The 14,043-nt window shown below is 37.0% G+C and overlaps 1 protein-coding gene across 4 annotated transcripts in view; it reads right to left on the bottom strand.

The window, feature by feature from the left end:
• Window positions 1–14,043, bottom strand: part of UBE3D (ubiquitin protein ligase E3D) — an 81,990-nt gene that overhangs the window by 54,904 nt on the left and 13,043 nt on the right. For all 4 annotated transcript variants that reach the window (XR_010830488.1, XM_066994617.1, XM_066994619.1 and 1 more), the window contains exons 5-8: window positions 13,143–13,212; window positions 10,518–10,587; window positions 9,566–9,674; window positions 6,115–6,284 (exon numbers count right to left, since the gene is read on the bottom strand). Coding sequence is in view for 3 of the 4 variants with exons in the window: in XM_066994617.1 (XP_066850718.1) it covers window positions 6,115–6,284; window positions 9,566–9,674; window positions 10,518–10,587; window positions 13,143–13,212 (419 nt within the window). In the remaining variant the exon portion in view is untranslated. The remainder of the gene's footprint in view (window positions 1–6,114; window positions 6,285–9,565; window positions 9,675–10,517; window positions 10,588–13,142; window positions 13,213–14,043) is intronic.

Raw genomic sequence — 14,043 nt, 5'->3', positions numbered from 1 at the left:
CGAGTCATATGCTCCCAATTTGCTTGTGCCTTACTGATATATAAAGTATTGCAAGTAAAATTAGAAGCCTAAATCATTTCATTAATCTAAGTATTGTTAGTTTACACAGCTTGTCATGGAGAAATACAATAGAGACAACAAATGCTAATTAATTTAAAACAGCTCAAGGCTCTAGAGTTCAGAAAACCAAGTTTTGAGGTTTAAGCAGTTCTTGTCAGCAATCTGCCCAAAAGACTAAGTTGCCTTTTTTTTTCCCCACTCTTTGCTAATTATAGGATTCCTTCCTGCTCGAATAGATCCTGTCATTTAAAAGGCATCATAGGAGTTGAATATTTACAGTTTCCAAGTAAACTCAACAGTCTTTATAAGTCTATCAGAAGCAAATTCTAAGCACCTAAGTGAAAAGCTGCTACAGTTCAACCTACAACAGTATCCTCAATGTATCATCACTATAACATTTAGGCTATCTGGCTTCCAAAAAAGCAGTGTTAAAGCAAAATTAACATAATAGAGAGATACCTGCCTTATAGTAGGACTTGCATAAATATGACATTGCTGTCCCTTGAGCAAACTGGACAGTAAACCTAAATATAATTATCAAGAACACTGCATGATGTAGTACCAGGATAAAGTTTAGGTTCTCCATGTCTATTTTGCCAGTATGAATGCAGAATTTTGTTCACCAAATCCCCCAGTACTAGATCTAGAAGCAACTTACTTAAAACAGCAGCAGATCAGTTTAAAACAGATTGAAAGAGTATTTTACACCTGTATTGAACTTCAGGAACTTGCTGTTTTAAAAGGCTGTGCAGACAGACAGCACGAGTAAGGTCAAGAAGTGTTTACACAGAAGATGGTCAAAAGATGCTTGAGCAGATACTAGAGGAAATAGGCAGGACTGTATCCTCTTAACATCTGTAATGAAACAACTACAAAAACTGAGTAGTGAAAGACAGTTCACGTGCTCCTGTAAATAACACCTCTTGATCTCAGTGAGAGGATATTGGGCTAGATGGGTGCTGATTTGGCCCAGCACGGAATTTCTTATATTCTTACATTCCTATAAAAGCTGAATAAACTACCCGACTGTTTCAGACTATAAATTTTAAATTAGTTTTAGACAGTCTTGCTGCTTTTAATTCACATTTTTTTCCAATCCAATTCATCATTTCTCTCACACAAATTCTGATATTACCAGAAGATCTGAGCAACTGTAATACAAACGACAGAGACATGAGAAACACCGAAGTCGTGCTTTCCTAATCAGTGTTTCACTAATAAATATGAATAATAAGGAAGATGATGCATAAGACTGAATTGCATTTTTGCTTTATCATATTACAGAATGAAAAATCCTGATTTCAAAAGCATATTAAATGTGATCGGAAATCTTGACAGCATATTTATCTTTTTCTCTAAAAAATCAGAACCCAAGATGTAAATCAGCAGTTGTAGCTGCATTCAATTTCTTAGTTTTACATTACCAGTTACTGTGTATATAGTATTTAACACTTCTAATGCACAGTACGACAGCAGTACCTTTCAAGACGAGTAGACACATAAGCATTTTTAATTCTATACAGGGCAAAAAAAAAAACATAGCTGAATTAGGATTGGATTTATTTATTTATTTTTTTAAGTCAGAGCCCTACCTCCTTTGACTTCAGTGCTAAATTTCAAAAGCTGAGCAGAAAGGCACCTTAAGCAACAAGCCCAAATGCAATGATAACATGAACAAAAATTGAGCAAAAATCCCAGAGACGTCCTCTGGTAGACAAAGGTTTCATTCCAACATTTTTTCTGTAATTCAGTTAGTACTTGTAAGACTATTTATAATTAGAAAGATTAGATACCAAAAATATGACAGCTCCAGAGAGTTGGAAAGATATAGCTATGTTTAGGATCAAGAATGAAGTTCTTCAGTAACAACCATAAAAGGATGTTGTATGTGGCAGGTCTAGTTTCAACAAATGAGTCTGGATGTTTCTCCTGAAAGCTATACTTAAAAAGTTGCATACCTCTTTTTCTAGAGGTTGGAAAGGATGTTACCAGTACTGAAGAACAGTTCTGCTCAAGAGCAATCCCTAGACTTAAAAAAAAAAAAAAAAAAAAAGCATTTGATGTTCAGTGGGCTTCCCCATGTCTCTCTCAATCTGCAAAAGTATTTTTCTTTCCTGCCTGCCCCAAATCCTTTGACTGGCATCAGACTGTGCCTTTCAAAAAGCTTTGCCCATCTGCTCCGGTCAGCTTTTTTTAGGGCAAACCAGCCCATATGTGGTGTCAATTTTCTTGATAACACAAAAGAATCCATGAAGGGACAGGAGAAAAATAAATAAATAAAGATTATCTGAAATAAAACAGATCCTTACAGTCCATTTACAGTCACACCCACTCATTTAATCATTCCAGAGATAGCACAACAAGCTTCTTAAACTACAAAACTCACTGTAAGGAAACCACAGAACAGTGGAAGGTTGGTCGCTCCTCAGTCAGTCAACTCTCGGTCTGTGTGCTCCCTGTATACTTTCTACAAGCAAGAGATACTGAAATACTAGGCAAAGGCATTCCATTGCAGGCATACAAGAATCAGTGATATACTATAGCATTAAAGAAATTTCAGACAATTTTAGGACAGCTTGAAACTTTTATGAGAGGTGAATTACTGTAGAATCATATACAGAGTGAAAGCTGTTCTTGGGACAACTTGACATTCTGCAATCCATCAGTAACTGAGCTTCATAAACCTCCCACTGTACACAGACTCTGTTGTAATCATAGAACTCTAATAAAAGCACTGGAACTCCAAAAACATCATGTTTTGAGCCACAAACTCATTTTTTTCTAGCTTAATCTATCCCTTTACAACTAATAAAAAACACACGAACAATTTCTGGAAGTTGCTTTTCAGCTTTCATTATCTCAAATGATAAGCAGCGAATTCTTACCTAGGAGAAGCCTTCTGCAAAAAGCTGTAAACCATTGAGAGAGACTCTAGATGCATACGAGAAATAAAAAGCTATCAATATTTTTTGACAAACAAAGCTTTGCTTAGCACGCTACTGTGAAGGGCGAAGTATGATTTCCTCTAACTGTACCTTCACAAATATTTTCTGAGATGAACTTAGTCAAATTGCTATGTGACCTTATTTTCAATTTTCTTCATGCATTTTTACAACACTCGCACTTCAGCAGTATTTAACATTATCTCTCCCAGCAGTCAAAGTTTTTTGTATAACATGCTATTTGCCGAGAACCTGTTACTTGAAAGGAAGACCTCTCCTGTCTGCACAGCAGACTTGTAGGTGGAGAAAAGGAGCCTTGCTGAGAGAAGAGTGGCAGGCACCAATAAATATCCCAGTAAGAACAGAGCAGAAAATGCATGGGGCATCCTTCACCAAGGAATGACAGCATACTATTCCTCCGCATATAGTTCCAACTCATTTGTTGCAGGACTGCTCATAAAGATCCCATAACAGCCGTGAGCCTAACTGCAGGCAGACCTACTCAGGACTCATGCTATCACACATAGGACATGTGTGTTTCTAGAGCTGTTTAATAGCTGAAGAAGTAAGATGCAAAGGCTGTATCAATACAGCACTTCAAAGGCAACCCTCAAAGATCAGTGAAATAGGGCTCTGCAAGGAGAAATGCCAAGAGCCACACTATAAATAGTGTGTCTGGATATACCTAACCACGTCTTAACTTCGCACTGCCTTACGAGCTGCTGAATGTCCTTAAGTGACACAATCTAACATACCGAGCTGGCTGGAAAAAAGTACCCGGAGCAAAGCTGTTAATAATTAATTCCCAAGGCTCCACAAGTGTCCCTAGTCCTGTTCTGTTTTATATCTCAGTCACTATTCTGGAGATGATTCTTTCATTCACAGACTACACAAAGCTCAGAATGATGATGTAGTTAGTCCCTTAGAGCAGACTATAGGCTCCAAAACCTTGGCAGTATTTCCAAGGTATGTGTGTATGCAGAAACAAGCAACTCAAAGTGTTGGAATATGGTATGTAAAACACATTTGAAACTCACACTATTCAAGAAATCAGACATTTTGTTCAGAATTCTTGAAATAAGTACTTGAGAACTAAACGCAAACACATTGCATTAAGTAGGTTGCACTGTTGCTTGGCATCTTTTTCTTCTGATGTGTTTACATTAGTGTTCGATACGGAAAGACCTCAGCCTCATTGCACATACAGGCACTACTCCAAGTCAACTGATAAATGAGTTAGTGGAATCAGAATCAAGCATTTATGTCCTTTTCATTGTGCTTTACTAGAAAAACAATAGTGGGAAAACAACAGTAAATCAACAATAACTTTGGTTTCTGCACCTCAGAAGGAAAAAATACAAAGTCGTGCATCAATCAATACCAAACCAGAACAACCAGCTCTCCTGTCCCCACAACATATATGTGTAAGAGTTCTTCTGGAGAATTAGAGGAGACTAAAGATGCACATCATATCAGTTTTAAAACAAACAATAAAAAGGAAATGAGGGTTTGAATATTTTTGCTCTTCTGCCCAAATCCTTTATTTCTGTAACAGCAGAACTAGGAGCTGTGATCACCTCACAGGAAAAAAAAAAGTCAATAAAACTAACCCTTCCCTCATTTTCAACTGTGAGCAGGTCTAAGTTTTTTTTTAAAAAGTAATTGGTCCACCTAAGCCTCTAATATATTTGAATCACATAAAAATCCTCATCCACCATGTATTTTAAATATTTATTTAGTTTTATGCTTCAGTTTACACATCAGTACCACAACAGCAACATATCATACAAAAAATGTTTAATTAAATCTGCAGACACTAAAATCAATACTGTACAAATGAAAATATATTGCTGCTAATTCTTATGAACCAGTGCCGTTCAGCTGCATACCCACATCTAACGTGGCAGTTAAATATATCCTTTTGAGTTAACATTACAGGAAATAAAACAGCAGTTTTAATCACACTATTTAATTTAGATACACTTATTTACCGTGTTCAGATTCAAAAGGCATATTTTCTTCATTCCCAGTAACTCTTAACCTTAGACAGTTACACTAAAAGTGAAGTTCAACTTCTCTAGGCAGTCAGTGTAAGCTGAGAAAGCTATCTTGGAAAGAAGAACTGTTTTCCACAGAGGAAACTTGAAGTAGTTACCTAGTCATCTGCTCTAGGCAACGTGCTCTGTGGGTCCTGCTTGAGCAGGGGGCTTGACCAGATGACCTCCAGAGGTCCCTGCCGACCTCAACCATCCTGTCATTCTGTGATCTAAAATCTACAGGCAATTGCAATACTGAAATAGACCAAATCTAACCAGATAAATCCTTTTTTTTTTTTTTTTAAGTTTTATTTTAAACCTACATGCATTGGTTACACCACTGAAAACTACCCAAATTATTCTGTCCTCCATAAAGCACTCTGGGCTACCACCTGTGGTTCAAAGTGTGCTACAGCACTAAACAAGAGGGTTCCTGCTTCAGCACATGATCTTAGGTAAAAGGATGAATTAGCATAGTTCATAACAACTTGTACACAAACTTGTATGGATGTCTGCAGATTTCTTCTGCCTTTTGAAATACTTAACCGGAGCAGTTACCACAAAAAGATGACATTATGAACAGTGAACCTGACATTCTTAGGCTTACTTATAAGAAAGCAAGAAAAAAGTTAACGTGAATTGAAGAGTTTAATCATGAGAAATATTAAGAATGGAGCAGGTTTGCAAATATTTTGTCAATAGACCAAGCTCTAAAGTATACCGTGAGTTAATATGGGGAAAACTAATAAATAAAAAAGCACATTACTCTCCTGTGTGAGGGAAACAACTTCTATTTGTGTCATCTCCCAAGTTATCAGTATGCCTGCAAGTACAACATAACTCTTTTGCCTGTGTGTTAAAATTTTTGCATCAAAATTTAACCAGCAGATTCTCTTTGGCTAAATCTGTTATTTCTCTGGCATTTCGTTTAAAAAAATAAATAAATGTATGAGTTCAAAAGGTATGTACACCTGTGTGATTAATGGATTGTCCAAAGAACTTCAAAAAATATTGCTCACCTAAAAAGCAAGACGAAACAAAGATCAGAACCTGAGGCCAGAACAGGCTATACTTACTCTTTATTCCTGCTCTTAATGCATGGCTGGTAAAGAACTTTGACAGCATTCCAGGTCCCCACTGGTCCAGAGTTAGGCATGAAAATATCTCCAAACAGCGTAAAAACATTGTGGGAAGAGGAACTTCCTGAAGACTCCACCAGCAATGTGTCAGAATTTAAAAGCCATATCTATAAATGAAGAAATAATTTATTTTACTGAGGATGACATCAATTTCAATTTCTTCCTTTACTCTGATCGTAAATCTGATGTCACAAACAGCTGATACGAAAGCCACATTCTGACAGTTCCTACGAAAGTGTTAACAAACAAACTGACATTTTACTTTCACTATTACTTATCACAGTCTGCTCAGCCTCTGGAGGAGAAAAACAGGAGTTAATAAAATAAACCTGATGCCTGATACACCACAGTCACTAATAAGACTTATTTATTTATTTTAAGGAATTAGTAGAGCATATGGTGTTGAATGACTGAATGCTAAAGACAGGAAACTGAAAGGCTGCCCACTGGAAGTGCCAAAAAGTAAGGATTTTTAGAAAACATAGTTATGACCAGGTAGAGCTAAGACATGCAAGGAAAAAGATAGCAATTAATGTGGTCTAAAAGTAAAGCTAGGATGCACAGAAGGCTGTAACAGAGCCTTACCTGGAAAATAAAATTTAATTAAATATCACAGAATCATCTAGGTTGGAAGAGACCTCCAAGATCACCTAGTCCAACCTCTGACCTAACACTAACAAGTCCTCCACTAAACCTCCACTAAGCTTTACAACTAAACGTCTTTTAAAGACCTCCAGGGATGGCGACTGCTCAGGGGATTGGTGTTCTTCAACAGTACTTGTTCACAGCAGTTCATGGGAAATTTACTGGGGAGAATTTTGAGAAATCTGAACTATTTGCATCACTTTACTGATTTTATCTAATATCTTTGTGATTGTGTATTAGTGTTCTAAGCTGGATTCAGGGCTCTGATGCTAAACACTGCACAAAAAAGTCAGGCTTCTCCTTTATTCGTAGCCCAGAGTAGTGAAGTGATCTGAGTTACCAATGCAAATTATTTTTTACAAGTCCTGAGCCAGTATAAAATGCTTGCGTATGAAATATTTATCACATAAAACAGATTTTACACAGTGCTGCTCACTAGACTGTAATCTTTTGTTTCTCATGACCTAATCAACTTCAAGTAAAACAAGTTGCATGATGCCAGGTAGCAGACATACGACATCCCCTGTGAAGGGAGAAAGCCACTGTTAACAGGACACAAAGTATATGTCACATATGTCACAGTTTACCAGAGCCCAAGGCTCAGCACATCACAGTGAAAGCTCCATGAACAAGGAAAGAGATGTAGAGATAAAGAAGTTTTGGAGGGGATAACCACTTGAGCATATGCACACAAACAATGACAAGCAACTGCACTTAGCTTAGTGAGTGGCTGTTTTGATTTTGTTCTGGTAATTCACAGAACACATTCATAGCCTGAACCTACATACCCCACTAGCTAGGGCCATTACACACAGTGCTTTAAGCTGAGTGTTGAAGACGTGTTGGAAAAAATGTAGATGAAACAGGAGTGTCCTACACGCACGGGTCAGTACTACCACCTCACTTAGCTTTAATTAAACTGAGTTCCTTTATTTTGAAATTGTTAACAGCTTCCTTTGAAGGAGCCCCCTGGGACGCTTTTCAGAAGGTGACTGTCTTTAAAACTAGTCTAGGGAACAATGCAGTTACAGCTGTCAAAAGCTGTAGCTGTAGCTTTCTGTAGCTTGCTTTAGAGAAAGCAATTAATCCATTTAATTGTATCCAAGCCATCCGATTTTGTATGTATGAAGTCATCCTGAAAGTACTTCACGTATCACAAGTGTTGATATGTAACTTTTGACAGTAGCATTCTAACACTTGTTCAGAGTATGTCCTTGTCTCAACTGCAGTCTAACAGCCCTTTATTAGTAATTTAGATACTCATTATCTCACATCTTGATTGCTTCAACAACCCCTTCTCCAGACTTGGCAAATACAAACTTGTTCTGCTCAGGCCCTCTAAAACATGGTCCATTAATCTGTATCTGACAGAGAGGTCTCTCCTATTTTGACACATTTCTTTTCTTGGGTTATCTTCCCCCTCCTTTCCCTCTCACTGCTGAATCCGACTCCAAAAACCAACTTTGATTCATTACTGAAAGACAGGAGTTAGTATTCAGCTACTCCAAACTCTACCACATTTTTCATTTTGTGCCTATACGTGGTTAAACGAAAACATCTCTGGTTATACCAAGTGTTTACTATTAAAGTAATTCCAGACTCAAATTTCCATCCATCTTAGAAGTTTGAGGAATTTATCTGTTATCAGGTAATTATAAAGCTTAACCAAGTTTAACAGCATTAGAACATCAAGTATAATTGGCAACTATTTTTTGCACTTCACTTTGCAATGCAATGTAGTGACTACATTAGTAGTTCTTGCTGACCTAAGAATGTATTTGTGAAAGATGCTAGAAAATTTGATGAACTCGTAGTGATTACAGATAAGAAAAACTGGAGCAAGAAAAATGAGATATATATTACAAAGCCAAAATTTAAGTTTTTTGTATTTTTCTGAGTAGAAAACGTCGTTATTTCTGTGTGTCCTGATTTTTGGCTGGGACAGAGTACCTGTTATGGTGCTGTGTTTTGGATTTAGGATGAGAATAATGCTGATAACACACCGATGTTTTAATTGCTGCACAGCAGTGCTTGCACAGAGCCAAGGCCTTTCCTGCTCCTTGTGCTGCCCTGCCAGCGAGGAGGCTGTGGGTGCACCAGGAGCTGGGAGAGGACACAGCCAGGGCAGCTGGCCCAGGCTGGCCAAAGGGATGGCCCACACCTGGTGGTGTCATGCTCAGCAGCAAAAGCTGGGGGAAAGAAGGAGGGGTGGAGCACTTGGAGTGATGGCATTTGTTTTCCCAAGAAACTATTACCTGTGATGAACCCTGCTTTCCTGGAAGTGGCTGAACATCAGCCAGCCACTGGGAAGTATCAAACGGATTCCCTATTTTGCCTTGCTTGTGAACACAGCTTTTGCTTTTACCTCTAAACTGCCTTTATCTCAACCCATGAGCTTTCTCACTTGTAGCTTTCTGATTTCTTTCCCCCAAGCCACTAGGGGAGAGCGAGCAAGCTGCTGGATAGAGCTTAGCTGCCTGTCAGGGTTAAACCACAACACTACGCTGTTTGTGGTGCATCCGCAGTATTTTCATTACTCTACGCATGAGAAAGTTTCTGCACATACATTTGCTTACATAAAAAAATGGGGAAAGCTTCTTACATGAACTGAACTGTTCAGAACTACTTCAACACAAGAATTTGAATTAATTTTTCTTTATACATACAATCACGATCAGCATAAATAATGTGTTTTACAAGCTGCGATTCATATGTTAAATTTTTTTTAAGATAAAAAACTTACCAGAATATAGATCTTTCCATCATCCCCTTTTATGGTGAATCTAAATGTGCTTTTAGCAGAGGACAGTTCCATAAGACACTGAGCAACCATGCTCTGTACAAATTGAGACCTGTTTAAGAATTAAGTACATATTATTTGTTTTAATAACAACTACATTGTCAAAGTCATTCATACCAATGCAGTGCAAGTATATGAAAAACTCCATATTGTAAATTCCACCACATCCCATAATCACTTTTTATAGAGAAATGTAGCTTCTTTTATCTTTGTCTCTCCCCCAACCAGCGCACTTAATTCCTGCAACACGATCTTTTAACAGATTTTTTTTAAACACATCAGCAGACTAAATTGCTCCAAATCCTTTCCTTTGACTGACAACAAATGTCAAATGCTGAGTAAAAGCTTTTCCCTATTGTATCTTACACATGCGAACACAGCAAAGTTCAGAACAATGCACATATTTCAAATATAATTCACAAAAGACCTGTGACTAATGCATAATAGAAGACAGCTAGATCAAATTTTGTACCATCTTAGTCTTAACTTCAAATTGAATTACTTGAAAATTCAAAAACCTCACAATTAAACACTGCAAGTTTTACTTAACTTTACGTAATGTAGCCTTCCATTTCAATAATTAGTCACCACATGCCATGAAAACTTAAAACGTTTATTTTTTTGAACTATTTATTTTGGATTATTGTCAGAATAGTGGGACGCTGCAACAAACTGTGTACAATCTCTCTTGATGTTATAAACACACATGCAAACACAAACATAATTATATGAGTGAATACAGGCTACAGTATCTTTCAAATGCTTAAGTCTATGAATACGTAAAACTTGATAGCACTTTACTATACTTAATTACTGAATGAACTGAATTTTCCTACATTTCTAGCATCCTTTCCAAAATATAAAACTGAGCAAGTTATCTGATTTTTTTTTTTACCTTGGTATTGTTTTGAAACTTCCCTCAGATGGTTGTACAATCACCTCAGTGACATAATATTTAATAGTATCTGAAATGACAAACACGTTTAAATGCAACAGAAAAACAAAATTTTTAAGATTAAGCTGTAAATCACTATATCACTATACTATAAAATTTTTTTTCAATTCAATTTCAATTGCATTCAGTTAGAGGTTCAGCAGGTGATCAAATTCCTGCTTTGGTATGTGGGAGGAGAAGCAACCACAAACAGAAAACATACATTACACCAAAAGAAAACTGCTCTGAGCTAATTACATGATCAGCAATTTGTCATTCATATTGATCCCTGTTTAACACTAGCAGCAATCAACTTGAAACAAAGTAAGCAAGAGCCAAAACACTTGGACTGAAATGTTTTATGTATTAATGCTTGCTGGTGCCTATTAACTCTTGCCCATTACGCACTGCTACAAAGCCAAACCTGAAAGATGAATTGAAAGAACTTTCCTAAAGTACTGAGATCAGCATAGCTTACATAAGTATTTTAGTACCCTCTGCTGCTCAGTAATGCTGCAGTGAATCACAAGAGACAGTTTTAATAACACACAGCACACACAAGGGAATAATTTTCTTCTTTGCTCAAAGAGCAGAATAGAACCTCTTCTCTAAAATTGCACTAACTTAACACTAATATACAAACCATACATTCCAAATTTCAATGCATGTATTCCCAAAAACCTCCACTAAGACATCCTTTTAGTACTAAATGGAAGAGTTTGAGTTCAGAATTTAATCTTCATCAATAAAGTCAGGTCGAAGATTATCACACTGAAGCTCCGGGTCTAGGCTAAAACACTGCCTAACCAGAGAGCAAGCAAAACAGGTCAAGTATACAGAATAATAAATTCATTCCACTAAGCCTTAACATGTGAACATCAAAAAAGGATTCATCAATTCCATAAATTTTAAGGGTAAAGAGGATTGACCCATTTGACCTCTGCCTGCACACACCATTAAAACTGGATGAAAGCAAGCTTTTCAGAGACACTTAATCCTATTACAAAGATTCCAAAGGCTTGGCCGTCCCACCCCTTGTCCAGATAAGTATTATACGTTTTTAATTATCCTCACTGTTAGGAAATTATATGTTACCTCAAAGCTTAATTCTAGTCTGCTCCATGCTGTGCCTAGATCTAAGAGACAGGAGAAAAAGAAGCCAGTTCAGTCATACTACATCTCCAGCTATTATCTTGAGCAAGGAATTGGTTCCATTGCTGAATGGGCACTGGAAATTGAGGAGATGTTTGCTTGCAGAGAGGTAGAAGGTAGGAATTCCTAACAAAAAAGCCTAAGAACGTGTAGCAATAAAGTTGGGGGAAGAATAGGCAAAGCCAGATCTGGCCTCCACAGCTACACCATTTCAATCCAGTTTCATCTTCAAGGCACTGATATCTTTGCTCATAAGAAAGCACCAAAGCATGACAGTCAAACCTGCTCTCTAGTCTCTTCTCATAGAAATGGTTCTGTCTAGACTTTGCTATACATCTGTGATTAATTTGTTACAGAGTTCAAAGAACAGGAAATTTCCTACACCACTGATGAAACATGCTCAAAATAATTGACAAGCTATCTAACCTTAGCAATGTACAAAGTCCAGGACAATTCCTTTGCATGTCTACACGCTATTTCCCTTTTCCCGTACCCTGCAATCATATCAACTACTGGTTGCTAAAGGCTTAGGTGAAGGTATTTATTCACAACAATCCATAAAGCTCTTTTCTAGCCCCTGTTTTTGCAGTATTACAGTTTGCTTTGTGGGGTTTCCAATACCTTACCTTAAAAGAGGTTTTCTTAAAGCCTATGCTTTTTAGATCTCTGTACAGGATAATCGGAACCTTCTGTAACTGTCTTCTATCTCCCTCATGACTTATTTCTGAAACAGGCTTTGCATTTTCTTTAAATTTTTTGTATTCTCTGAACTGAGCTAGACTCACACTGCTGCAGTACAGCAGAGGGGGAATGAAAGAAAGAACCGTGCTAGTAACAGCCTTATCATTGCTTCTCTCCTGTTAATAACTGCATTTTAAAGACCATCAGAGACTCATCTTTAGACTACTTCAGGTAAGCCCTAACAATTCAATATAATAACTTTTAAACCAATAATCTCAAAATTTCATCATTACTTGATGAGAAATATTATGTTTATTTGATAAGATTCCCTTTCCATGAAATCAGGCTGGCTGTTAGCAATGATATCTTTAGCTTCTAGTTCTTTGCTGACCAAGTTCTGAATTAACCTTTCCATTATTCTGTAAGAATGATAGCAAAATAAACAACCTGTAACTTTTGAGGTCTCCTTTTTTACTGGGATTCCTAATAAACTGGAATCTTTCTTCCTGTCTTCCAAAGCTTTAGCAACAAATTTAATATGCCAGAGAAACTAGGACGAGGAAAATCTCCACAGTAAGTCACTTTCAAGGTCTAACAGAGAAAGCAATCTCACCTATTTCAGAAGAAAATAACACAAACACGTAGGAATCAGCCCTGCATTTTTTCTGTTAAGCTATTTTTCTCCGGCGCTTTTAACCTCCAGTGCTCATTGGCTGAAGCAGTCAAGTCCAGTTTAGTCTGTATATGCCATACCTGATGATATTGTTTCTCCCAGCATTGTCTTGCAGCGCTTACAAAATACTCTGGTATTTTCCTTTGATTTCTGTAGGATAAAGAAATGTAATTTAAATGTTGCTCAGTTATTCTGAAAAAGAAATGCATAACTTTAACATACTCTCCAGAGTATATAGTTAACTTTGCACTTTAGTTTGTTATCTTTATGTTTACATATTCAGAGATGCGCATTGACTATTACAGCCTTCTACACGCTTGCAAGTTTCATATTAATTTTAAAATCTGGCAATATTACTGATCACACAGCACAACCTTTAATAGATAACAGGAGAATCTCATAATACCAAGTGACAAAGTGATGAGGTAAATTCAACTTTGATAAGGGCAAAATAACGCACACAAGAAATAATTGCTAAATAAATCATGCTGTAATGTGTCTACCATCACTCAGGAAAAAGTTCTAGTCACTGTGGACAGGTTTATAGGAATCCCACTTCAGCAAAAAGCAGAAAAGGTCCCCAGAGCATGCAGAGTTACTAGGAAAGAACTAAAGAACACAACCTATGATATTCCAGAAAGGTGCGATGGATTCAGTTCTCAAACAATCCCTCTCCTTCAAGTCAAAAAAGTACTGACAAAAATTAATGGTAAGAGGTACAGAACAGTTCCCACGTGTGAACTGAATACACATAATAGGAGAAAGCATGAAAGGCAGAAAACTGAGAGTCATCACTGAGATGTATAAAATCACAAATGTTGAGGAAAAGCTGAAGAGTGAAAAGTTATCTAATACTCATTAACTCATGTTGTGAAATTATAATCTGGTTTGAATCAAACAAAAAGAAGGGACAAGGCACAATATAGCTCAGTACTCACCACAGGAAAATATTTTTCATGCTACAAGTATACATATGCTCAA

The sequence above is a fragment of the Anser cygnoides genome, chromosome 3 (assembly GCF_040182565.1).
Source record: "Anser cygnoides isolate HZ-2024a breed goose chromosome 3, Taihu_goose_T2T_genome, whole genome shotgun sequence".
Taxonomy (NCBI): Eukaryota; Metazoa; Chordata; class Aves; order Anseriformes; family Anatidae; genus Anser; species Anser cygnoides.
This window is presented reverse-complemented; position numbering and strand designations above follow the sequence as displayed.